Consider the following 27,433-nt stretch of genomic DNA (forward strand, 5'->3'; position numbering starts at 1 on the left):
ACATTTTGAAAAAGTGCAGCACCAAGGTATGGATTGCACAGGGTTTGATGGAACCATTCATAACCTTCATGAATACAGTGGCACCTGTGTGAGTATACAGAGCACAGTTACATAGGCCGTGGCTTCACTGCTCCCGTGGCCTACTAGGTGACCGCTACTTCTCAGTAAGTGACAAACCAAAGAATCATTGCAACCAGCACTCTGATTAACAGTAACAGGACCCTCAGGATTCTGATGTGGATTATTACATAAGTGAGAATGGTGTCAAAACTAACATATTCAGTCACTCATCCACCTATGAATTCCTCCTAGTGCCTTAAGCACCAACAGTTCCAGAGCTCTGTCTGTGACCTACATGTAAGTCCTGACTTTATTTATTATTATTTTTTTTACATGTTCTGCAAGCACTGAAATCTCGACCAAGCCCGACCTGCTGGTTTGGAGGAAAAGGAAGATTGCACTTGCTCAAAATCCTCTAGGTATTCTATGTAATTACTGTTTACATTTCACGTTTTATTTCATCCTGCATTCCATAGGAGCACTTGCTTTTTTGAAACACTGTAATTCTGGATTTGTTTATGCAACATACCATTTCTGTACACTGCAGATTTTGAAACGAGCCTTCTACAGGTGAGCGATATCAGTCTGTGGCTAGGTTTGTATGATGGTGCACGACTGAAAGCTCAGAAGTCGAGGCTGGAGGTAGAGTGAGTTCCATACAGCGTCTTTTAATGGGTCATAAAGGTGGCGCCTGTCATGCTTAACTGGTGGGTAAGCTTGATTTGTACTCATAACGTGGGGTTGAATGGAGGTCTACAGGCCCTTACAAGTGGCCGGTCGAAAGTGAAAGCACCTTTGTAAGTGGCTTAACCTGCCTCTTCAGTACAATGCGAGCTGTATTGTGTGGGTAGAGGAGGGGGGAGCTCCTTGTGTTACCGTTGTGCAAAAAGATAAATAACAAGGAAGGGAAGGATGGGGCCCGCCTTCAACCAAGAGAGCGTAGGACTCCAATCCTACAATCGTTCCACAGGCTACCTAAAGCTAGAAGGGCGATGCTCAAGGAACTCTGCACTGTCCACAGTGCCTTCCCAGGAAAAGAACTGCTATACCTACAAGTTAAGTTCAAGCAACAAAAAAAAAAAAAAAATTATATATATTTATATATATACATATATATATATATATATATATATATATATATATATATATAGAGAGAGAGAGAGAGAGAGAGAGAGAGAGAGAACACTGCACTCTAGGATCCAGACTTATACCACCTTAAGATAAGAAATCTGTAGGAGGCACTGCTTTCTCAGTACAAGCCGTCAAGCTTTGTAACTTAATCAGCCAGCATTAGAAGCACCCAGGAGCACATACAGTACCGAGAACAATTGAAAAAACAGCTATTTCCTAAGTAACTGCACCACCTGCAGCCTGGCACCAGAGCCCATAGCACCCTCAAATGCAATCCTTAAGCTTACAATCCAGGAATCAAACTGCTTTCATTATGCAGGTAAGAAAAAAAAGGCATACCTATGGTTCACTGTGGCATTATATAAGTATGTACTTCATTATATAATAGTTATGGCCCACAAGAATACTAATTCCGCAATTCACAGCAGTCAAAAACAAATTTTAACTTACACCTCATTAAATTTACAAAAGACATATCTGCTAGGAGGGATATTCATCACAGGCACTCGACAGGCAAAAAAAACAACCATCACCAAATGAAGAAGAAATTAAGAAGCATGGAATAATTGGAGAGATCTGCTACACATTGCTGGACAAAACTGGAGGACTTTAATATAGTCCACCACTTAAGGTCCCAAAAATCTATACAGTGTGCCCGCTTCTCTACATCTCACAAAGACACTCTAATATGGGAACATTTTCAAAGTGTCCATCCCAACAGATCCCTCTGCCCCTCTTCCTCAAAACATGCCAGTTCAGGACCACAGCTATCCACGAAATTGGATTGGACAACCCAGTGTAGTAACCAGCTAAGCAGACTATATATGAAGTACCATAAAGAGAGCTGCAGACCTGTTCAAAGCTACCAGCATACTGAAAACCATAAAACTGTGCACCTATGTCTCACACTTCTTCATCCAACACACTGCTACGTGCTGCAACACATAATATGATAAGGGCACCTCAATGGTCATCACGCACAAAATGGAAACACTTCCAGATGGGATCAAAACAAAGACAACATATCAGGCTGGGGCTAGTTTTTTATGATGGTGCACGACTGAAAGCTCAGAAGTCGCGGCTGGAGGGAGAGTGAGTTCCATACAGCGTCTTTTAACGGGTCATAAAGAAGTGTAGGGAACACGCATAGGCAATGCTTGGCCTCTCTGCAGGGCACACAGAGCTGAAGTTGCATTTATGCAGACTGTAATTATGGGAACACGTGTGAAGTAGGCACCCACAAACCAAAATATGCCAGTGACAAAAGAAACAAAAATGAATTGCTTACTGGTGGATGGATGGGGTATGCCTAAGGGACTGGGGTGGTTAAGTGGAGGAGATGAAAGAAAAAGCAGAAGGAGAGAGTGAAAAGACAGATGAGGAAATAGATGAAGTCGGGTTATGCAGAAGGAGGACTTCAGACAGATATGGGGAGGAAAAGGGCTTAAGTGTCTAAGCAGAAGAAAAGTGGTACAAGGGTGAGAACAGGATTGATTAAGACACTCTGAAGATGGCTACCTCTGCCACACAACATAGTAATATTTAATTGACAGTCTTATATTTCCGGTGTTGAAATATTTTCAATTCTAATTATTCACAAAATATCTTTTTTTTGTATTTGTTTTATTAACATTTGATAGAACAATACAGTAAGTCAGCAAATTATACATCTGTAGCTTTATCGAACTGTGGACCACCAGGTGGTAGCTTAAAACTTCAAAACCGCTCACTGTGCATATGATTTAGAATTATCTTGTGCATCAATCTCAGTATGCCAAACTTCCCACCCTCCCTTCTCCAGGAGGCGTGGTTATGCGGGTGTTCAATACGGCATTTGTGACCCGTTGCCCTGTACAATTAATGTACCAGGTAGGTGAGTGATATCTAGCAGGGGAGCAATGTGGATGCTTGCCCCATACTGTGTTGCCCCGTTCCTGTCGGGCTTGAAAGTGACATCCTGGCTAGGGGTTGAACCATCTATTAGTGGGTGTGTCATGGCTGCCCGTGCTAGTAGGACCTCTTGAGCTTGGCCATTCCTTCTAGTTCTTCACAAATGTGACTCTTCTACACCAGCCCACTCCTCTACGACCTTTCTCCATACTTGTTCTGTTGGGGAACGAGGGCTCATCCAGTGTGTAGCTATAAGTCTTTTGGCTACTGTGAGACTTAAAACTGCATGCCGCTTACTAAGTTTTTTGGGGGGTGTTCTCTGGGAGTAACCCCAGTAAGCAACTCTTGATTGTGTGTGTAACATCCCATGCTGTTACCATTTGAAGTGTACTCAAGACCGCTTGCCAGAACTCCTCTATGCCCACAGTGCCATACCATGAGGAAAAAAAAAGCGTCTGGTGGTCAACAATTAGGACAGTGTTTCTTTCTAGTAGGGTATATGCGATGGAGGCGCTGTGGTGAGAGGTATGTCATATGTACGATATTGTACTGTATTTGTTTAACCCCTTCGCTGCCACCTGACCAGTATTTCGGTGCTGCTCTGTGAGTTGCCTGTTATTGCATCCATACATATTACACAACAGCGAACGCATGGATCTAATACAAACCAGACCCAATTGCTATGCCAGTGCTTGCTTGCAGGAGCATATAATTGAACAACAACAAGGAAACCCAATTTTTCAACACAATTTTGGCATTTTATTGGGACATACCCCATTTTTACAATTTTTTGTGCTTTCAGCCTCTTTCAAGTCAGTGACAGAAATGGGTGTGAAACCAATGCTGGATCCCAGAAACAAACATTTCTGAAAAGTAGACAAAATTCTGAATTCAGCAATGGATAATTTGTGTAGATCCTACAAGGGTTCCTGCAGAAAATAACTGAAATAAAAAAATATTGAAATGGAGATGAAAAAAAACAGCCATTTTTCTGTACGTTTTACTCTAACTTTTTCCTGCGATGTCAGATTTTTTAAAGCAATATACTGTTACATCCGCTTCACTCTTCTGGTTGCAGGGATATATAGGGCTTGTACGTTCATCAAGAACCCTAGGTACCCAGAGCCAATAAATTAGCGGCACCTTGCAGTGGGTTTTCATTCTATACCGGTTATACAGCAATTAATTTGCTGAAATATTAAGAGTCAAAAATAGGTATCAAGAAAACCTTTGTATTTCCAAAATGGGCACAAGATAAGGTGTTGAGGAGCAGTGGTTATTTGCACATCTCTGAATTCTGAGGTGCCCATACTAGCATGTGAATTACAGGGCATTTCTCAGGTAGACGCCCTGTTTACACACTGTCTTATATTCGGAAGGAAAAAATGTAGAGAAAGACGAGGGGCAATAACACTTGTTTTGCTATTCCATGTTCCCCCAAGTCTCCCGATAAAAATGGTACCTCACTTGTGTGGATAGGCATAGTGCCCGCGACCGGAAATGCTCCAAAACACAACATGGACACATCACATTTTTCTACAGAAAACAGAGGTGTTTACCTGTGGATTTTGGCCTCTAGCTCAGCCGGCACCTAGGGAAACCTACCAAACCTGTGCATTTTTTAAAACTAGAGACCTAGGGGAATCCAAGACGGGGAGACTTGTGGGGGCTCTCACCAGGGTCTGTTACCCAGAATCCTTTGCAAACCTCAAAATTTGGCTAAAATAAAAAAATAAAAACTTTTTCCTCACATTTCGGTTTCAGAGAGTTCTGGAATCTGAGAGGAGCCACACATTTCCTTCCACCCAGCGTTCCCGCAAGTCTCCCGATAAAAATGGTACCTCACTTGTGTGGGTAAGCATAGTGCCCGCGAAAGAAAATGCCCCAACACACTATCTGGACACATCAAAAATATCAAATACAAAACTACCTGTTTTTGTGGTGGGGGGGCACCTGCGTTTTTGGTCCTGGGCTTAGCAGCCATAAAGTGAAACCTACCAAACCTAGACTTTTCTGAAAACTAGACTCCCGAGAGAGCCCAGGGAGGTGTGACTTGCATGGATACCCCAGTGTTTTCTTACCCAGAATCCTCAGCAAAACTCACATTTAGCTAAAAAAAAAAAATATCACATTTTTTCCACATTTCTATGTGGGATCACTGCACGGGGACAGATTTCCTACCACCCAACGTTCCCCTCAGTCTCACGGTAAAAATGATACCTCACTTGTGTAGGTGGGCCAAGTGCCTGTGACAGGGAAGAGCCAAAAACATGTCAAAATTGAGGGGGAACCAAAGCGGGTCCAAAAGGGCAGTTTGGAAAAAAACATTTTTAGACTGACAAGTGGGCCAGAATTTCTATCTGTATAGATGACAATGCTGGGTGGTAGGAATTTTGTGGATTCCTGAAGATTTCGGTAGGTTCCATCACAAAAATGTGGGGAAAAATGTGTGATTTCCAGCAAAGTTGGAGGTTTTCAGGGTATTGTGGGTAAGAAAATGATGCAGGGTGCATGTGAAGCACACCACCCTGGACTCACCCAGATGTTTAGTTTTCAGATGTGTCTAGGTCTTGTGGATTTTTCTACATGGCAGCATCCCAAAAGGCCAAAAAGTGCAGCCCTCACCATTCCAAGTGGGACGATTTTGAGAGTTAGCCAAGCTCTCATGGCCCAATTGTAAAACCAAAACCCCAAATAATCAAATGTCCACTTGTTTGCCGTGGGATAAGATGTTTTAGTGTGCAGGGGAGAGGTGAAAGACTGTTACCCCCTTCAGTTGGGGTAGGTGCATAACCATGCCCATACTGGTTGGTAGCCACCACCCCACTATTTTTTTTTTTTATTCCCTGGTATTTAGTAGAATTCCTGCCCCCCGGGGTGTGGATCAGGGGTAATTGCCCCATCTACCCACTGGTGGGCAGAACAACTTTGGCCCCAGTTATTTGCGGTAGGGGTATGGCCATACCCCCACCCTCTTATTTTGAGAAAAAAATCTTCCTTGGCCTCCGGTGGGCTTTCTGCCCCCCTTGGGGGCAGATGGGCCTTCCAAAAAAAACCGATCTGCCCCTAAGGGGGTAGATATGGCCAACAGTAATGTGCCCCAATGGGGAGCGACCCTTGCCCCAGGGACTGCACCCCCCCATCCCCCCAACAAAGCACACACACCAATCCCTGGTGCCTAAGTAGTTTCTGTTCCCCTGGGGCAGATTGGCCTAATAGACATAGGCCGATCTGCCCCCAAGGGGAGCAGAAATGACGTAAAATAAATTTGCCCCCCAAGGGGAGCAACCCTTGCCTAAGGGGTCGCTCCCCTTGCGTGAAATTGGTGCAAAAAAATAATCCCTGGTCCCTAGTGGATTCTGCCCCCCCTTGGAGGCAGATCGGCCTAATAAAAATAGGCAGCTCTGCCCCCAAGTGGGGCAGAAATGGCCTAAAACAAATTTGCCCCGCCCCCAGCAGAGCGACCCTTGCCTAAGCGGTCGCTCCCCCAAAGTGAAACTGGCAAAAAAAAAAATCCCTGGTGTCTAGTGGTTTCTGCCCCCCTTGGGGGCAGATTAGCCTAATAGAAATAGGCCGATCTGCCCCCAAGGGGGGCAGAAACGGCCTAGAATTTATTTTGCCCTCAAGGGAGTGACCCTTGCCTAAGGGGTCGCTCCCCACATATAAAAAAAAATAAAAAAAATACCTGGTGTCTAAGGGGGTTTCTGCCCCCCAAAGGGGGGCAGAAACAGCCGTAAAATTATTTGCCCCCCTGGGGAGCGGCCCTTGCCCAAGGGGTCGCTCCCCTTATGTGTACATATAAAAAAAAAAAATCCCTGGTGTCTAGTGGTTTCTGCCCCCTTGGGGGCAGATTAGATTAATAGAAATAGGCCGATCTGCCCCCAAGGGGGGCAGAAATGGCCTAGAAAAATGTTGCCCCACGGGGAGCGACCCTTGCCTAAGGGGTCGCTTCCCACAAATAAAAAAACAAAAAACAAAAGCACGCTGCTGTCAGACGCCACGGGGAGGGTCACGGGGAGGGAGGGGCAGGTGGCGAAGGGGAAGCGATTCCTCTTCCATCCCTGCCCAGGGGAGGAGTGTGCCTGGCCCATAGCAGGACGAGGAGATCTCGCCCAAGGCACCGGGGAACCGGCGCCTTGGACGAGATCACCTCGTCCTTGGCACACAACAGGTTAAACCTTGCACAAATGGAAGTCTTCCAGACACCTTCATGCATTCTGGACCACTCCTGTGCGGTGATGGGTTCTTCGCTAAGTTGTTGCCAGACCTCCTCAATCCGCAATGGCTTAGGTGGTTTGTCAGTGTGGAGTGCGTGGTATAAGTGTGTGAAAAGCCAACATCCCCCTGCCATTGCTAACTTAGTGACCATGGTTCACATTTGTTCACGCTCATCGGGGGAAAGATGGCCAGAGTTGCTGTGCTGTGCCGTGGCAGGCATTTTTGCTTATTATAAAAATTGGCCCATGCCCAGGTGAAAGGAGTCCTAGGCTTCTTCTAGGGTGATGAAGCATCCTTCCGGGTAGAGGTATGATAGCAATGAACAGCAACCCTCTTGCCATTTTGTTGACTGCCATCAAGTTCGCCATGCATTTAAAAGGTGAAATTAACCATATATCTAAATCAGGGGCATAAGGCGCTCCTTCTCAATACCCTAGTCACCGCACTTTCTCAAATGTTACCCATTAGACAGATTAAATGTGGGAGCTCTCTGGGTACCTTGGCGCCCAGCATCAGAAGTTCACTTTATGGATGGTCGCCATGGAAGCCCGCCAGGAGATCTCTCTCTCCCAATCTGTCTCCTCATCGAGACAGTGGACTGCATGCTGCAGTTGGGTAGCATAATAATACAGTTCTAGGTCCAGGACCTCTAAGCCTCCCGTATCCCATTCCCTTTTTAAGTGTAGCCAGACTAACCCGGCATCCCTTGCCCTGCCATAGGAGTTCCACCAGGAGCCAGTCTAGCTCTTAGAATACGTCTTTGGGGAGCTCATAGTATGTGCCATGCATTACATATAAACAGCACTATCATTTTACTAGGAGTTATTTTTCCCCCATCAGCTAGAATTGTAGTGTGTTTCAAAACCTGATGGAGGAACAAAAAAGAAATCCTTGTTGTTGTTCAACTATATGCTCCTGCAAGCAAGCACTGGCATAGCAATTGGGTCTGGTTTGTATTAGATCCATGCTTTCGCTGTTGTGTAATATGTATGGATGCAATAACAGGCAACTCACAGAGCAGCACCGAAATACTGGTCAGGTGGCAAGCTGTGTGAAGCACAGGATTTTAGTTTATTTGGTTTAAGTGACACCATCATAAACAAAGGCCATGCCTCTTTGGAACTATTCCTAGTTACACATCCTTGTCCACGACACTTTTAGAGACCCCCCCCCCCCCCCACACACACCTTATTAATTCCTCTTAAAGCACTAAATCGAGGGCAAAAACTAATGCCAGGCCCCCAACTAGAGACCTTGGTTTTAATCCTGGCTTCCTAGCTTCACCAAATTGTCTGACCCTGGCAATTAATTTTCTTCATTGTGCTTCCTTTACTGTGACCATCACATTTGCAATGACCTTGAAATAATTCAAATCAGGATGCACATTGTACAAAAACCTTGATTGTGTGAAGGTTAATAGACAGTAATGTGGCGCTGCCTATAATAATTAAGGCCTTGTCTAGGAGCCAGAAGACAACCGACTTGCCTCTTAGGTGACTAATAAAATTGTCATCAAGGCTGAATGGGAAAAGAATGTGATACCGATCCAGAAACTGAATTGTACAATGTCTACTCAGGAAACCTGGTTTCAATCCGGGCTTCCCAGCTAGACCAAACTGTGTGACACTAGGTCATTACTTTCTTCACTGAGCCTACTTTTCTATGATCATACCATAGAATAATAACTATAAATTATTCAGTTCATAACGCACAGTCACAAAGGAAACTAAACAACTAATTTGCCTTTCAAGTCATTAATAAACTTGCCAGGGAAGAAGGGGTGTGTCTTTTTTAATCTAATGAAGGCCACCCAGTGCAGTGGTATAATCTAAAGTGCTTAAGTGAAAAAATTCAAAGTATACATTAAAAGTTTGTACCTCACCTAAAAACAAAACAAACAAAAAAAACATTTTAGTAGCAGGCAACAACTGGCCATGGCCTGTTTCAAGGTGCAGACTATGATTACAGTGTCCCGCCCTGTGAAACATAGCACACATGCCGACTTGCCTCATCAGTAATGCATCACAAGGCCTCTTCAAGGAATGCGGCCTAAGGAAATATGCAGTTTCACAATATTGTATGTGATATATCTATAGCCCTGAGAAAGATGCCTGAACCCAGAGGGGTAATATTTGAGCACTGAAAGAAAAGAGAAACAATGTCTGTAGCTCAACACTTCCGTTTTTAATTTTGAGACACCTCTAAAAACACGTTTAGCTCATCCACATCTAATTTTAATACAGGACTGACAGGTAAAGGAAGGGAGAATGTCAGCTTAAGAGACATAACCTCACCCAAACTAGGGAACCCATAACTAAAGGACTAAACAAACAGTAAAGTACAATACTCTTGAATTATTTCCAGTGGTAGATGTGTAACCCAAACTGAATAATAGGTGGGTGTGGGTTCATCATCCTATGCGAGTGCATTAATGTATAGTAATTCTATAAGACGTTGAGCTTTTTCTATCAGCAGTTTTCTACTTCTTGTATACTTAGGTCGGTTTACAGAAATCATACAACAATCTTCTAATGTCTCCTACTTCCTTTTTGTGTTTGCTACCTCTGTTGTACCCGTCTTGCATGTGCTACTGTCACATGTCCATTACTTGTTCATCATGCTGGAGAATGTTGCGCTGCTGCTGTCCCAGTTGTACCTTTATTGCTTTAAGCTCTAGGTCAAATTTTCCACTTCATAAAAGACAAAAAAAATTACATTGCCACTGCTAGTTTCAATGAATGATGTGAGTGAACTCACACAAAACATATAAGCAGAGGTTTTTGGTGTTACATGTGAAACATGCAGTCTGAGGCAGACTAGACAACTTAGTAAAAAAAGAATTAAACATCGCTGAGAAGTGGCTCGATGGTACATATAACAACTACTGTCAATTATGCTTACTAGGACTTTTGAGGCTCTAAAACGTTTTAAAAAGCAAAACTACGAGCCCCACAATGCAACATGCTGTTGCCTCAAAAACATGGAATGGCTGACAGTATCAAAGGGCAAAGTGCCACTTGGCAGACTCAAATTAAAATGTAGCTCTTGATTTGTTGCTTTCTTCCTTGCTGCCAAACATGGGTTAAACAGGTCTGTGGGTTGGGTGAGAGGGCAGCAGTAGCATTTCAAATGCAAAGAGGGGTGTATCCTGCTAATGGACTGACATTAACTCACTAGCATATGGGCAATGTTAAAAAGGATGTTATTTACCACACCATTACGGGCAGCAGCAGCTGGGCGTGTCTTAAGAGATGCAAATGAAAAAGAATATGCTGGCGCCCAACTTACCGACGCTGGCATGGTGTGGAGGGGGGTTAAAGTGACGTAGGTGGAGCGCGTGCATTGAAGTGCGGCACAAGGGCCGTCGGTTTTCCGAGGTTCCCATCACAGACGAGTCTGAATCCGTTCTTAGAGTAGTGCGGGCAGAGGATAGAATGATACAATTACTCAGTGTGCTATTTGTGTGAGAGAAATCGGCTGAAATCAGGAAACGTATAAAAGGTATGTGTATATGCAGGGTGACTAGGAGTCCTGGATTTGCTGGGAAAGTCGCGGTTTTTCACCAGCTGTCCCGGCAGCTTTCCGCAAATTTGGCTTATGTCCCGGTTTTTAGAGGGGTTCGACTGAAAACCGTGAAAGGCACCTTTTTAGATGTTCTAAAGCTGTGCTAATTAGCAGCTGTTATAAGTAAGCAATTTAATTAAAAGGTATGGTGCTGGTTTCAAAAACTACATTTTATTACTTTTCATAGTGCCTCTTCTGTGTTCCTTTGTTGATGGGAGCTATCAATCCGCGCTCTGCTACTTTGATGTAAAAATGCAGTCCTATTTTTGCAACAACAAAAACAAAATTGTTTGTTTCTCAAGTTCTGGTCAGGGGGCCGATTTGCCCAGGATCACACAACAGTTTCGTGAAACGAGAAAGTTGAGCGTAAAAACAGTTTAAATAGTTCAACAGTGCACAGCGTAACCACTGGGTTGCATCTCGCCACTAGGCACGCTCCTACCCCATCTCAGGACCAGTCCACTATTGGCAGCTGTGGCTCGTGTTTGAATCAAAGCTGATGCTTGTTCAGCGTCTAGAGAAGGCCCCTTCCACATGGATGCAGGCAATGACCTCCAGGGACCCTCACATTGCTGGATGACTTATGACCTTTTGGGAAATTGAAGAAGAGTGTCCGAAGTCCTCCAGACAGACTGGCCCAGATTCCTGGACAGCTCCATCATCAGAGCGTTCAATGAATGGGCACTTTGTTCCAGCGGGAGTGAGGAACAAGGGAGAAAGGGCACAATGTGGGCACCGTGCCAAGATGGAAAGTCCCAGGGTTGCTTGAGTATTTAAGAGATTAGATATTGGGGGGAGAGAATTCGTTTGAATAACTCGTGTAAACGAGCAGGAAGGCTCTCGTGTGGTGGCAGGTCCCAGGGCTAGAACTAGAAATGAGCAGTCCAATAAATTAACAGCCAGGACAGAGCCAGGGCCGACCCAGGGGGGCTGGCTCGGATTTTACGAGCCGTGCACGACCCGAACCAGGAAAATGTTTGCTTTGTAAATCAATCGACAAACCACGGAAAATATGACAGTCTTTACAAAATCTAGAAAAGCACAGTTCTTTAACATTTCGAGGCTTTGACCTAAATAAGTCATATTATCACAATGCGCTGAGAAGCACTTATTAAAAGTGATAGGTTTTTTACATGAACCATGCATGAACTGGGAGGCAAGACAGTTGTCATGTAAATCCTGTATACGGCCCAGATAATTATAGAGCAACATTTCAGTCTGTTGAATCTGGCACATTAGATTTTTGTACAACTGGTATTCTGAAATCATACATTAGAAACTGCGCTCATACGGGATAATGTAGAGAAATGTGTGTCTAAGATCACACAATTTATGTGAGGAAGCCATATTTCAGCAAGGTTGTCTGGATTCACTGTGTGCAATTCCGCGAGTAAATGGGTATCTATTAGTTCTCCTTTATGTTGAGGTTTTGTTTTAATCTCTGCAGTTTTAAATGGGGGGGGGGGGGTGGAGTGCTTTACATGAGCATCAGTTACATGAATAGAACTGGGCATGGGGATTTTAAGCCTGGTGCGCAGAATCGGAGGATGTTGATCCGACGCCAAGACTCGAACCTGGCTCACCAGTTGCGAAGTCAACAGTTCTGGCCGTAAAACCACATCCTGGGTGGGTAGAGGGAGGCTGAATCCTCATAAAGCTCGGCTCAGTTTGGGCTGCCGTTCAAGTGGGACCTCAGGCTGAGCCAGGCTTCCGGTTCGAGCCTAGGTCGAGCTTTCAGGGGCTCGCCCACCTCTAGCTAGAACTACAAGGAAGGGAGAAAATTAAACGAGATGTGGTAGGCGTAAGGAGAAAAGGAGTGGGATGTGGAGCAATGGCGAGAATAAGGGGAAGAAAAGAAGACGGGAGTGGGATGGTTTGAAGTAGAGAAGAGAGTTCATGAGAGTCGACAATAGAGAAGCCATGATAGAGCCAGTAACATAAGTGGAGAAAGGCAAGAAGGGTGAGAAAGAAGGGGCGAGACACAAAACGGGGTGAAAGCATAAGAAGGTGCAAGAAAGAGAAAGAAGTTGGCAAGAAAGAAGTAGCAGGAACGAGAACGGGCTAAAGGACAAGAAAGGGCGAAAAAAGAACGAAGGGGGCGAGAGAGGAGGGAGAGAAAGAAGGAGTGAGGGACAGAAGGAGTGGGCATAAGGAGAGCGAGAGGAGGGAGAAGGCCAAAACGAGAAAAGGGAGCGGGGGGGGGGGGGGGGGGGGGAGAACGTTGTAAGAGAAAGAAGGGGCTGAAAGAACAGGACAAATGAGAGGAGGGACAAGAGAGACCGAGAAAGGGCAATAGAGAAATAGTCGGGAGAGAGATCTGGAAGAAAGGACGGGAGAAAATGGGGTAGGAGACGGACAAGAGAAAGCTGACATCGAAAGGGGTGGAAGAAAAAAAGGAGACAAGCCATAAGGGGAAGGGGTGGGTGAAAAAGACAAAGGAGAGAAAACGGCTCAAGGGCAGACAGGCCGAACCTAAAGAAATCACCGTATGCAGTGCTTTAAATGGGCCGGTACTGTCCGGCATTGAGTACCGGCACTTTTTATTTTGAGAGGGAGAGTGCCGGCACATCTCAAGGAAAACGTAATACTTTTAATTAGAGAGTACTGGCACTTCTCAGAAACAAGCAGGTACTCTGGCACTTACATTTTTCCATTTCAAGCACTGACCGTATGAGAAAGAGGGCATTAACGTGAGAGGGCGATAGTGGGACTTTGAGCCCAGGAGCTCCTAAGCTGCCACCCCGGCCCTTTCAATAACCCAACAAAAGGCTCCTGATTTCAACGCCCCTGCCCCAGGGCAGCTGCATACGTGCACTGGCCTCTAGCCGCTTTGTGCTGGTCATGTGATATCGGCCTTTCACCATGTGAAGCTGTGGCGCGAGGTGTCACGGCGCGAGCTAGCAGCACAGCATGAGAGGCACGAGGACAAGAGGGAGATATCATGAGGACAAGAGAGGGGAGGACAGGCCAGAGAAGAAAGGACAGGCCAGAGAAGAAAGGAAAGGCACAGACCGGGCAAGAGAAAGGGGTGGACGATAGAGAGAGAGCGAAGGTATGAGAGAGAGAGAGGAATGAGCAAGCGAGAGAGAAGGCAGAAAGGAAACGGAACAAGAGAGAAATGGAGACTGACTGAGGCAGAGATGGGATCCGAGACACAAAGGAAGTCTGGATAGAAAACATGGGGCTCAGTGACAGAAAAGGGAGGCCACGTGACAGAAAATTTCAAGGGGGAGGCAAGAGGAAAACAAAAGATTAAGAGTGAGCAAAGAAGACAGAAGAGGGCCAGAGAGTGATGGAGAGGCGAGAGAAGAAAGGGTGTCGAAAGTTGAGGGAAGAGACATCCAAGAGGGTTGGAGAAGCAAGTGGGTTGGTTTGAAGGGGACAAAAGCAGATACTGAAATAGGACATAGTAGGTTAATTGATGACATTGTGAGGACAGGAACTGGACTGATAAAGGGGGAGCTTTAGGAAAGAAACGGAAGAGAGAAAAAGAGGGAGAAAGAGGTAAAGGAGAAGTCGTTTCCAGGTTAATGTGATTGACAAGCTGCAGGGAAAGCATTAGAAAAAGAGTGGGGCAGACAAGAATGATGGAAGAAATACTACTGTAACTGACTATGCTTCCATCTATGGGCAACACTTCCCTGAGTGCGACCAAGTTCTGGAAGAATCTGTCTAGAAGGTAGCCAGTCTATGAACTAGTTTACCCAGAAGATGGTCAAGTTCTAAGTGATTCTGCAGAGAGGTCAGCCGAGCTCTGAGCGAGTCCACCCAGAGGTCAGCCGAGCTCTGAGCGAGTCCACCCAGAGGTCAGCCGAGCTTGGAGTGAAGCTCCCAGCAAGTTCGACCAGAAGGTAGGCAAGGTGCAGCCAAGTCTGCTCAGGCGAAAAGCCAATATCCCGGTGAAAGCAGCCAAAACACTAGCAAGTATGCACAGCCAAGCCATGCACAGCCAAGCCATGTACAGCCAAGCACCAGCAGCATCCATCCAAAAGATGGTCCAGCTCCAGGCAGGTCCACCTCCAGGCGGGTCTACCCAGAAGACAGTCAAGCCCCAGACGAGTCTACTCAGAATCATGCCCACTCTGGGTGAGTCATCTCAGAGCAAGATCTGGACATGCATAAGGCCACTCAAAGTCTATAACAGCTTAGGAGGAGTCTCCCACTTTCTATCTACTAGCTGCACACACTGTTTCAGATGGGAATGACAGCCTTCAAAAAACACAAATGTGGACACTACCCAGTAGCAGATTCGTTTCCTGGGAAAACACTTGAGCACAACAGTAGCCTTTTTGATCATTCTCATTGTTTTAGATGGTAGCACTCTGAGGTCAAACCTGAGCCTTAAGGCACGCTATAGGAGATTAATATGCATTGAACATAGTGGCACAACTGCCCAAAAGGAGGAAGAAAGAGTTTATTCATCTTTAAGACTTCACAAAAAGGGACTAGCTGCGAGACAGGCAGTGCACTGGCAACTCTGGAGGCAAGATGGCTGCTGTGCAGGGCAGGATAAGTCAGACAGGTTTTAGCCCACACTGGGCTTTTGCTAGCATTAAAGGCACACAGTGCTGGCAGGAAAAGCACAGCAGTGGGCCATAGGTCTCTTAGTGGACGAGCCCTGCGTTTGTTAGGCTGAGGGAGCCTTTGGTTCAACTTGGAAATTTCTACTACAACTACTGCTAAGAAGCCCTTCCAAACCGGCTCCGAGGTTATGAATAAAATATTGGCCACAAATGACAGCAACCTATGGGCTTGGGGCTTCGTTACAGACTTGGATGTTCCAATCAGAAAGGCTGCAACTTTCATTAAACATCAGACCATCACTTTTTTTGGTGACAAACAATGCATGATGGGAGCAAGGTGAGCTGATGGTTTCCATTACTGCACCATATTTATGAGCTTGCATTCTGGAAGCAATGCTGCGCAGACTAAAATAAGCTGCTAGAAGGGAAGGTGCACTGGACTAGAGCACCGGGTCTGGCTTTTGAGGAGAATAGCGTGGGATCCTTTTCCTGGAGAGGAACTCTGCTCATTCTAGCACCTTCACACAAAGCCAACTCACATATCCACTCCACACTTGTCCAGAGGGCTACCGAGTAACCCCCCCCATCTGCATCTGAATAGTCCCCTCTGTTTACAATGTGCACATCTGTAACCCCAGCATGTTACGTGGCAATAAGAAGTGGCCAGTACTCAGTTATAAAATGCCAAGATGGAGAGTTTTTTCCCCGGGGACATTAAATATAGAGCATACTTCATGTCATCAAAGTTTAAAAGAAACACGAAAAGTTCAGGGACATGGCAGCTCTTTATTTTTGTTCTAACACCTTCTATCCAACCATAGGACTCCCAAAAGCATACTTCGAAACTGAACGACATGAACCCCCTGCTTTAGCAGCTACAGCTGGGTTGAGGTTTTTCATGGGCCTCTTCTGTTCACAAACAATGCTACAAGTGTGATTGACTGCTAGAAAAGGCAAACAAGGATGGATTGTTTGAATTAAGTGAAAGTAAGGAAAAGTGAAAGAAAGGTAGGAAGTGTGATAGGACGTATGGAAGGATAAGAGAGCCAAATGATGAGTAGATGAATAAGTGGATGAAAGGATGAATGAACAGGTGAATAAATGGGGAAAGAGTGGCAGAGTAAAGGGAAATCTGAGAGCATGGGTGGATAGACATACACTTCCATCAGTCCATCCATAGTCAAAGGATGGATGCATGCATAGATGATGGATGTGTGGACCGATGAATGGCGAAAGACTATGATAAATGAAAGAATGAATGGATGACAGAATGTAAATGTGAAATGATGGACAGCAGTGGATAAAAGGGTAAAAGGATGAATAAAAGATGCCTGGATAGAAGAAATATTGACTTCTTTTAGGAAAGGTTGGGCTCACTTGCTTCGTTTGCTTGGTGCCCTCAGAGCTTTTGTTCAAAGTGGGGGGTATTTTAATTTGCTGGCTACTCCCCTGCTTCAAGAAGAAGAGCTGAAAGCTACAACTGGGGACCTAGTGAGCACTAGGTATGGAGATCTGAGCAGGACAGTGCCTGTATATTATGTGTCACTTTAGAGCGCTGTATCTACTATACATGGTTTCTTGTGAGCACTGGCGAGTGGAGGTGGGCCTGTTTGATTGCTCATGAGAGTAGGCCCAGTCCTCTGTAAAGGGGGTCTGGTGGGTGCAATTGTCATAATTTATTTTGGAAAAAAAACTTTCCGTTTTGAACCATGTTTCAAATTATTCTTAGAGGGTGGGCAAATTGGGCAATGCTCTTCGTTGGAGACTTAAAGGAAATTTTGTAGGAAGGAAACGTGTTGCACCTTGATATAAATTTCTTCATTCGAATTTCTTCAGAAGACTGATTTAGTGGAGCGTGAACTGAAGACCTAAATCTTTGGTTCCCCTTTCAGAGAGTGGCAGCACAAACCTTACAAGGAGGAGCTGTTGTGGTCTAACGGAAGAAAGGCTTTCTCAATGCATAGACATGCAGACAGTCATGTGTATATCTAGGTGGTTCCTTACGAGCCATTAGTAGCTCTTGAGTAGGTTTCTCATGAGCCTTTAATAGCTCGTGATCAGAATGTTAATGTTGAAAGGGAATATATGGGGGGGAGGGGACATTGGCCGAGAAGGGAGAAGGACGCCTAAGGGAGCGAACGGGAAGGAGTGTGTTCCCTGTGTATGATGTTGGTGCTTATTGTAACGGTCCTGAGCGAAGAATAAACTTGCAGAACATATAAACGTTTTTTGTGTACGAGTCATTGAACGTAAGACCATGCAGAAAATCCTTTCATGCAATTTTCAGCGCAGAAGAGGAGAACCTATGGGGAAAATATAGGAAAAAAAAAATTCAACTATCTTGACAATGATGGAGGGAGCTCTTCAGAAAATGGCTGTCCCAAACTCACAATGCTGAACGTAGATTCCATAATCTCAGTGGAAAATCCTAAAAACATTTCTTTTTATGACCACCCATAGAGTAAGTTCTCCACCCACGGTATTGATGCATTTAAGAATATTTTCATACTTGATGGACAAGGTGAAATCTCCTGGATTGCTCTTACTAGGCCGAGCCAGGAAGCTGCCGTGGATCCCTCGCGTCACCAGGAGCTTCTCTGCGTCAATTCCGCTTATATTGGGGTGAAACCACCTGAAAGTTAAACAATGCAAATTCAATACAACAAGATAACAGCATTAAATACACTCAGAAACAGAGAAATCTCTAAACATCCTGAGAGGTGTTGCTTGCTATATAGGTTGGAGGGCTGGAATAGAGTGAATCAAACCTCTGCATGTAGGAAAATCTCCCAAATTGCTTATCGGCCAGTCTGCTTCCGAAAAAACAACAGACTGTGGTTAAATACGCCAAATACGGAGAAAGGGTCCATAAACTCCCAGACACCGTAAAAGCCAGAGAGTGGAAATCTAAATCCATGTTTCCACTCCTCAGGATTAAAATACCCATAACTGCCTTTTTTGTCAAAAGTATCATGCTGACGGAGCAGATTTGGACCTTGAATATGGGATATTCATTTAACAGGGATTAAACTTCAATTTAAAAAAATGACACGACTTTTAATACTGAATATGAAATGATTGCTTCAATCACACGGCATTACAAGGACCGCATCTAAAAATGGCCACACAGTGGAACTGGACCCAGCTGGCCATGCCCGATAACAAACTTATAATTCATTTCTAATTTATTTCCCTAACCTCCAGTCCGTAAAGAAACAACATGGAACCACTTACACAAACGTTTTTTTGACGTTTTATTGAATTTTGAAAAGCAGTCTGGATTTCAAATTTGTTGTGTTTTTTTAATAAATGTTTTTAGCAGATGCTGCTGCTTGCTAGAGTGGACAAGCAGTGCTATCTGAGGGTTTCAGACACTTTTCAGTCTACACAAATGCCACGATTATCATGTAAATGCGCTAATCCGCAGGCCTTGGACAGCAGGCAAGGTGTTTTCAATTGCAATAGCGGCGCTACATTGTGCCAGTAACATCGAAATGCGAAGCTCGAACCCCACCAGACCCTCAGCAGCTGCAATACTGAGAATAGCTAACTGGTGTCACTATTCCCCTAATGGCATAACGAGGCCCACCACTAGCCATCACAATGCAACAGTGCCCAGCTGATGGGTCCGAGGCCCACCACTGGCCATCATAATGCAACAGTGCCCAGCTGATGGGTCCTGGACCACAGCAACGTACCGTGATTGGACGGACGCCGTTTATTTTTTGCGGCCTCCAGTGCCTACCTGTCCCCTTCAGAACTGATCCCAAAGAGACACCACAGCCACTTGATACTATTCTGCCCGGGCATGACCTCACCCAGTGCGTACTTTCATTGGGTGCAAGTTGTATGGCACTGTTGTCTCCTCCATTCATCAGGTCTAGGTCTTCATCCATGCCGTACTGTGGCTGGTGACTGGGCGCAAGGTCCGCAGCGCGGTTCTTTTCTCTTCAGTACTTCTATACATTCTATTTGTCGTAACTGTTACAGCAACACCAGGACCACCGACCATGTGAAATGGTGACTGCCTGACAGAAGTCCTAGCTGTAGTCTGTACCAGTTTCCTTCAATCTCCATGTCTGGACCCTGATGCCTGTTGATACTTCTCTGGCGAATGTCATCCGCACATACATCATTAACATCCTCTCTTGTGCACAACTCCCTCACCCTCTCAGACAAGACCACCCCCACAAGACACAAGGTCACCTGTCACCTCCTGCATGATGACCAAAGTCACCAACTGTATAAAGTCCAACTGTCTTAAGCTCAACACCGACAAGACAGTAGCGATCTTCGACAAGTTATGGGATTCCATCTGGTGGCCAGCCACCCTTGGACTAACACTCACCCGCAGAACCCATGCCAACAACTTTGAAATCATCACTGACAAACTGGACATGACTCCACAAATCAACACTGTCACCAAATCATGCTTCCACAACCTGAAGACACTAAAGGTATTCAAATGGCTTCCAAGTACCAAAAGAAAAAACTTTCACGCCCTCCTCACAAGCATGCTGGACCACAGTAACATCCTCTATGCCAGAATCTCCAAGAAACTCACCAGAAGGCTCCAAACCATACAAAACTCAAAAGCTGGTCTTATCCTCAACCTGCTACACAAAACTGACATCACGCAGGACCTTAAGGGGCAGCACTGGCTCCAGATACATGCACACGCTCAATTTAAAATCGTCCCTCACACAGCCATGAAACTACACAACAAAGGTCCTGACTACCTAAACAGCCGCAACACCTTCTAGCAACCCACTCTGCTGTACCAGGCTCTTACTTGCACATATCCCACACATACAGAAACGGATCCTGATGGTGGGCTTTCTCATACAATGCCTCTAAAGCATGGAACACTCGCCCACTACACATCCTCCTCGAGTTCCACAAGAAGCTAAACACCTGGCTCTTTAAACAGCCCTTGCCCTGCTCTAGAAGCTAGGTAAATACACCTGCTCAGCACCAGGATAACGGTGCATTCTACAAATACACATAATATCCAAGGTTAATGTATGGTAGTTGCATGAGGCTGTGTGTTTGTTGGAAGCCAAAAGGGCCGAACTACGGTTTTCACACAATTATAGTTTTGATTACAATAGTGTGCCATACGTGGGCACTAGAAACTGTCTTCTTTGTTTAACCCTTATGGTATTCACAAACAGCGAGATTCTAAAAATCTGTGCAAAAAATCCAAAAGGGAGATTGCATGCCTCTGTAAACTGTTTTTCTGCCGAACCTGCCCAACTACTGAGATTTCTTTTTGAAGACCACCCACCACCCCAATCACCAAGTCACTGCCTTGCAAAATAGGTGGTAACTGATTTTCATTCCCAAAAAACTGAGAACGAACAGGGAGTAGCCACAGTTACACTGAGATCCTGAGAGTAAACAGGGCAAATGAACAGCGGGCACAGTTCTCTATCTTCAGTATGGTTTTGAGGAAGGAAAGAAGAGGAGAACGACTGAGGCTGCTGATTGCCCACAAACAGAGAACTCTGGAGAGACAGTGAGGCCTAGGAATAGGGCACAATGTGGTAGGACAAGGAAAGAGGTACGGAGAAAGACAGTGACACTCATGCATCGCGGCCTTGGGGTGTGAAATGCCTTACAAAAGGTCACTGGAGCAATAAAGTAAGAAACAACAAGCATTTACAATGCATCGGGTCTCGCGTTTGCTCATGTTAGAGCTGATCGAGTTGTAAACTCCTAACCCGACTTTTCACCTATCGGGCAAAAGTGCATTTATGCACATAACCCGAAAAAGTGAAATCAAGTACGTAAAGCGCTCGACTTCTGCCAAGCGAGATCGCGCTCGTAAATTAGAGAAAAAAAAGTCCACGAGCCCGATGGAAAACAGCGAGCCGCGCATGTTTTCTGCACTTGGTCGCAGCGCTGGAGGAGGGCTAGCCACTGGAAAAGGCATGCCATATGCGTGCCTTCGACTAATGAAAGCAAGCAGATTTTATTAGGGAAGCCCACCAACCAATAAAAAACACTGATGTGAAGTTGACAGGGCTCCGGCCCTTTTATAAATACAAAAGAGTCTCCCTGCAAAAAGCATGCGCGAGCGCATGCAACGCAGGCTCGACCCTAAAAAGGGGTCCGAGCTGTCCAAATAACAGGGAGGCAGGAAAACTCGGTGCCAATGAATCCATCACAATCCGCATCAGCAACAACCCAGACAAAAACTAGAAGCATCAACATCATCGCACAGTGAGGAATGACACAGAAGGGCATAAGATCAGTCACACATGCACAACTTGCTGTCGTTGACAAGTTAAGTGGAGAACACTGAGAACTGCTCCCTCTTCTCCAGAGAACCCCAATGGGACAACCCATGACAATTTACTAGCTTTGGTTAGGTCGCTGGATTCACTTCGTGACAAAAACCAACAATGTTGAAAATCCTTACACTGCAAACATATTACCCACACTTACTCGCACCAGAGAAAGGATGAACATCCCATGCTCCATGGGCACAATCCACCTGAGAAATTCATAACTGTAGATTATCTAACCATGAGAAACTAAAAGGCCAGGAGACCAAGAAATCGGTAGATAGTGCAATACACAACTATGCAATAAACCACACTCTAGCTAGGAGTAGTCAGGGCCAATCAGCAAACCTCAGTCAATATATTAAATGGGAATGTACAGTCATTGCTGGATAAGAAGACAGGATGCAAGAGTCAACAGCATTTCAAGCCATACAAACATATGAAGGGAAAAAAACTGGGACGGCAGAAGTTTACAAATGGATTTGTTGCACCAATACCAGATTACAATGAGGGCTACACAGTGACTAGGCACTGTCAAGACCAAGTGTCCAGAAAAGGAATAAGTCGGAGCTTTTCAATATATTACCCAAAGCTCTACTCACTTCAGGCTATTCAGAGTCAGTCACGCCTAGAGTCAACGTGAATGTTTCCATCATTATAGTCATTTTTTTTTTCCAGAAGTCAGAATGAACTGCTAAACTTTTATGGTCATCTGAAGGTCACAAAACCCAAAAGCCTAACTTAAGAGAGCCTCCACCAAGGAAAGGATCAGGAAAATGTTGATTTTCCTAAAATAAACCCTCATCCACCAGGGTTACCCCTTGGTGGCATGCTTCATCATTGCATCCATCCTGTTCCGTCGTGGAACGAGGCGTGCTGCAACCTATGGATTACGCAACGCAGGAGCACCTTTTTGAAATATATAGCCTACTTCACGGAGGTGGAAGGAAACAGGATTAGAGGGGGCATTGGGGTCTTGAAATGGTTAAAAATACCTGCCTACCAGGGACATCAATACTTTAATACCTGCCCTAGTGGCAGTATGATTAAAAAGTGGGGTAAGTGGAAGTGGGGTATATTAAGTACCTGCCTTCCTGGCCTACATGTTTCAATGCCTACCCCGAGGTGTATCATCAGGACCAAGGGTGACTCCCTGGTGCCTTTCCTTAGAGAAAAATTGTGCCCAAGCACATTGTTTGCATGCTAAAGTTAAAGTATACTGTGCCTATCTCGTGGTGACATCTAAGTATTGCCTGTGGCAATATAAAAGAAGAATTAGCCTGCCCTATTATTGGCAGTATCATTGCTTGATTATATGCTTTTGGATGAAGTGCCACAATTAGCATACAACGCCCCAAACGTGCAAGCACTCGTGACTGCAGCATTCAAGTGATAACAATGGATAGTTGTATTTAAAGATGTAGATATACTATCATGATCGCGTTTTTAAAAGTGCCTGTGTAGAGTGAAACAATACAAGACAAACAAAGCACACACAAAGTAAAAGCAAAACATACACTGAAGATTATTGGTTCCGGTATCATTACTCCACCAGGAGGGGGGAGGTGCTCGTAGTCACACTCTAAAAATATAGAAATACAATTTGGCGTTATAGTTAGCCATCCACGCGGTCTGCTTCTATGGTGGTAAAGAGAAATCAAGATCATACTTACTCTGCCAAAGCCACACTCCTGCTCTTAAACCTATTAGTCTCCTCACCGGGGTCCAAATCTTGTTACCCCATGGCCAGAGTTCTTATAATGTGAGGAAAAGTATAGGGAGGCGTGCCCATTTGGCGTGCTCCAACAGCGTGCTCAGACGCGAAGACATGCTGTGGAGTTCTGATCGGCTTGGTAGGTGGATGACGAGACCGCTAGCTCATTCAAAATGGCAGTCAGTACTGGCACATCGTGCTGATTCTCAAGGACCCCAAATGAAAAATAGGTGGCCTAGACAGTGCCTGTGTCCTGGCAATGGTTCTATTTTATGTCATTAAAATAAAGGCTGGACATTGATACTGTTCCTGAAAAGGAGATCAAGCATATTGTTAATCCTTACATATTGTTAATAATTACAGGACCCCATAAAAAAGTGTGTGGGGGGGGGAGGGGTCTTAAAATAGTAAAGACTTGTATTGAAGCAGAAAGGCCAAAATTGGCAGTTGGTGCCATGTAGTGTTCTAGGCGTCAACAGGGGGCCTTCTACTGTCCCAAGAACTGTGGCCAATTGGGTTACACTGTGAGCTACTATTGAGCCAGCTGGCCCCACCGGATATTCTCATTTAGTCCCTTCAAATGTGTTCCCAATTTGAAGACCCAACGTTGTTCTTCTTTTAATAGGTTGGATTCACAGGTGCTCGCATCCCATAGTTGTTCCAAAACTACCTATCGGCAGTCCTGTACTGTGTGACCCTTATCTATGTAGTGGGTAGACATTTTACTGGTAGCTCGTCCACAGCTAAGGTTGCTGCAAGTTTCACAAATTCCGTTTCTGATTTTGCGGGTGGTCATACCCATATAATGTAGGCTGCAGGGGACATGTTATCTGATATATTACTCGTTGTGTACTGCAATTAGTAAACTCCTTTACGTCCCATGTCATCATTGGAAGGTATTGTTTTGGTGACTTTTGTGAGGTGGCACACACTACATCCCCTGCATGGGTAATTGCCTACTAGTGGGTGTAGAGGGTTTGATCTGTCTGCCTTGTCGCTCCTCACTTTTCGGGACAAGTATATACAAGCCTGTCCCTCAGGCTTTGTCTGTGTGACAACATTGGCTTCAGAATGTTCGACCAACTGTTGAGAATACGCCAATATTTGTTGACAATTTTGCTTAAAGTGGAAGATATGTTGAACATTGTAATGCATATGGGTCTATCCTGCCTTACTTTTTCAGGGGGAGTGATTTCTAGTAGGGCTTTCCTGTTTTTATGTGCCTGTTTCATAGTTTGATTGATCATCTTTGGTGGGTATTTTGTTGCCTTTAACTTGGATGCTAACCGGTTTGCCTGCTCCTTCTAGTTATCAATTTCTTCTTAGTCTGAGGAACTGCCCAAAGGGAGATTCTCCCTAAGGTGACGGAGTGGGAACTATCATACAGGCGTAAGCAGTTCTTAGCTGTAGGTTTCTCATGAGTAGTGATCCTTAAAGCTCCTGGCAGAGCTATAATGTTCAAAACCAGAAAAACTAGTTCATTACTTTTTGTGTGGGTGAACTTCAGAAACTCAACTTGTCTGTTCAAACACCTTAGAAAACATCCTACCACATCTGCACTCCCCTCCCATATGACCAATATGTCATCGATATATCTTTTCCACAGCTTGATATGATGTCTATAGAGGTTGTGAGGACTTAGGATTTTGGGTGTTTCTAGGTGTGGACATAAAGACCAGCTATGCTCGGTGCAAATGTGCTTCCCATACGGGTCCCCTGGTCCGGGAGATAAAGAGTTCCCTCAAATTAAAATAAAATTTGTGTCAGGGCCCAAAAGCAGCATTCCATCACCACATTGCGTGGTGTTTGGTACTGCCAGTCTACTTCAAAGAGGACATCTTTGATTATCTTTACAGTATCTGTGTGGGGATAACTGGTGTATAGACTTTCAATGTCCAACCATCGTAGAATGTCTGTAGTTGGGTCAAAGGCTATGTCTTTGAGAAGGCATATTAGATCTTTGGTGTATTTTAGGTAAGCGTCAATCTTCTGGACTATGGGTCTCAGAAAGGCATCTGCAAAATGGGATAAGGGTTCCAGAACTGATATATATATATATATATATCTCCACCAGGAGGTGCCTCCAGATTCTTGTGAATTTCTGGAATGGTATAGAAGTATTGGGTCACTTGGTTTTTGTTAGTTAGAAAATCCCCCTCTTTCTGGAAGATCCAGTTTTGTGCCAAAGCCTGCTCTACCATGCTACTAATCCTGGATCTTAAAATCTCAGTAGGCTCTTCTATTAGTTTCTCATAGTTGCGTTCATCACCTAGTAATCTCAGGCATTCATTGCGATATGCTATTGTGGTTTGGATCAAAATGGCCTCACCTTTATCCACTGTTTTTTTAAACTATATTTGGATCATTTGCCAGTTCTTTTGTGGCCACCTCTTCCTCCTTTGTAGTGTTATGAAGCAACCGCTTTCTCAAAGGCCAGTATCTCCACAGGAACTGATGTGCTAGGGTGTGTGAATGTGGATTTGTTTCTCAGACCTGTGTCCCCCTGAGTCTCCATATCCATGGGATTACCTTAAAAAAAAATGCTCTTAGTTTGATCTTCCTAATGAACTAATTTATCTCACAGCTAAGCCTTAATTTGTCCAAGGGGGCAGTGGGGACAAAACCCAGACCCTGCTCCAAAATTTGTTTTTGGTTGTCCGTCGGCCATTGTTCACTGAGATTTACTACTAAACTGGTTGGCTGCTGGGACCTACTTAGTTGTTGAGATCCTGTGAAGTCTCTTTCGTCATACTCCTCGTTGTCATCCCCCCTTGTTCCTGGGTGGGAACCCATTGAACTTGGGGTTGCCTTTTTGTCATGCCCTTGGGCGTCCCTGGCCTGATCCTAAAAAAGGAGGGCAATACTGTGAATAGTGATCACCCTGAGATTCGCAGTGTTCGAACTGGGATGGATATAGTTGGGGTGGTGGAGGTAAGGAATCCTGGGTGGGGATGGGGGAGTGGTTGTAGACCATATGGGTAAGGAGATGGGTACATGGGTAGTCTGAGATATGGAGCCACACCCTCTTGGTTGTCTGAAGCTCTGTCTTCTGTTTCTCCTAATGCTCCACCGACCCTGGTAATTCCCCTTGGTGCCCATATTGGAGTCTGAGCCACTGGAATCGGTATCCGTTGAATCAGAGTCTGTGTTATATCGTAGATTCCTTCCTGTGAGGACATAATCATCTCTGATGTAGGGATATACACGGTTTGTGTGAAACTGCATGTGTCCTTCTTAAGTTTGTGGTATTTGGATTGTTTTAGGTAGACCTGGGTGAGGGTTTCTTTTAGGAAAATCAATGCTTTCCTGTTTCTTTCCTCAGTAGTTTCCTCTTGTTTAAAGCTGGGCTTTTAGGTTGTGTTACACCATCTCTTAGGAGGGTAAGCCCAGCATTTTCTCCTCCAACTCTCCTTTAAGTCTTCTGAAGGTCTCCATGTAAAGGTCCCACCAAGATATCTTCAGCAAATGACCCACAGAACAGGGATACCTTCTAATCTACATACGAAGAGGTTTTTTGTTTTAGGTAAATAACCATGTCATAATTTTGATTACGGAATGTACTTTGATTTTGGATGCACCCATAGTGTGAGACGACTCTTTCCAACTTTGCTCGAGTAGTGTTACAGATTACTGCGTTTATGCACCTTTGCTGCTCATTTGGTGAAACTGTGTGTGAAAGCAGGAAAACCAAAGCCGCCACTCAAGTAACACCAAATAAAATAGAGCCCAAAACACACCCTTGGTGAAGACTATGTTTTCATGTTCAAACAAAATACAAATCTGTCTCCCAGTTTTTAATTCTGCATTAATTACTAGACAACTGGACAATAACATGCCGCATAATGGGGCTGATCATCCAACCCAAAAGTTTCTCACTGGGTTGAGCAGCCAACCCAGATAAACTACAACACAGTTCACAAAACATCAGCAAATCCCACATTTTCTTTGTTGTAGGAACGTACAGGACAAATGGCACAGGGGTATCACAATAAACTTGGTGAAACATTGCTTGCTCATTCATGATTAAATTTAGCAAATTAGCC

At 44.7% G+C, this 27,433-nt stretch overlaps 1 protein-coding gene across 1 annotated transcript in view; it reads right to left on the reverse strand.

Annotated features, from left to right (window-relative positions):
• The window catches only part of LOC138301063 (tyrosine-protein phosphatase non-receptor type 11-like), a 304,017-nt gene that overhangs the window by 190,657 nt on the left and 85,927 nt on the right, over positions 1–27,433 (reverse strand). The window contains exon 2 of the mRNA XM_069241110.1: positions 17,896–18,018. Coding sequence (XP_069097211.1) covers positions 17,896–18,018 — 123 coding nt within the window. The remainder of the gene's footprint in view (positions 1–17,895; positions 18,019–27,433) is intronic.

The sequence above is a fragment of the Pleurodeles waltl genome, chromosome 6, assembly GCF_031143425.1.
Source record: "Pleurodeles waltl isolate 20211129_DDA chromosome 6, aPleWal1.hap1.20221129, whole genome shotgun sequence".
Classification (NCBI taxonomy): Eukaryota; Metazoa; Chordata; class Amphibia; order Caudata; family Salamandridae; genus Pleurodeles; species Pleurodeles waltl.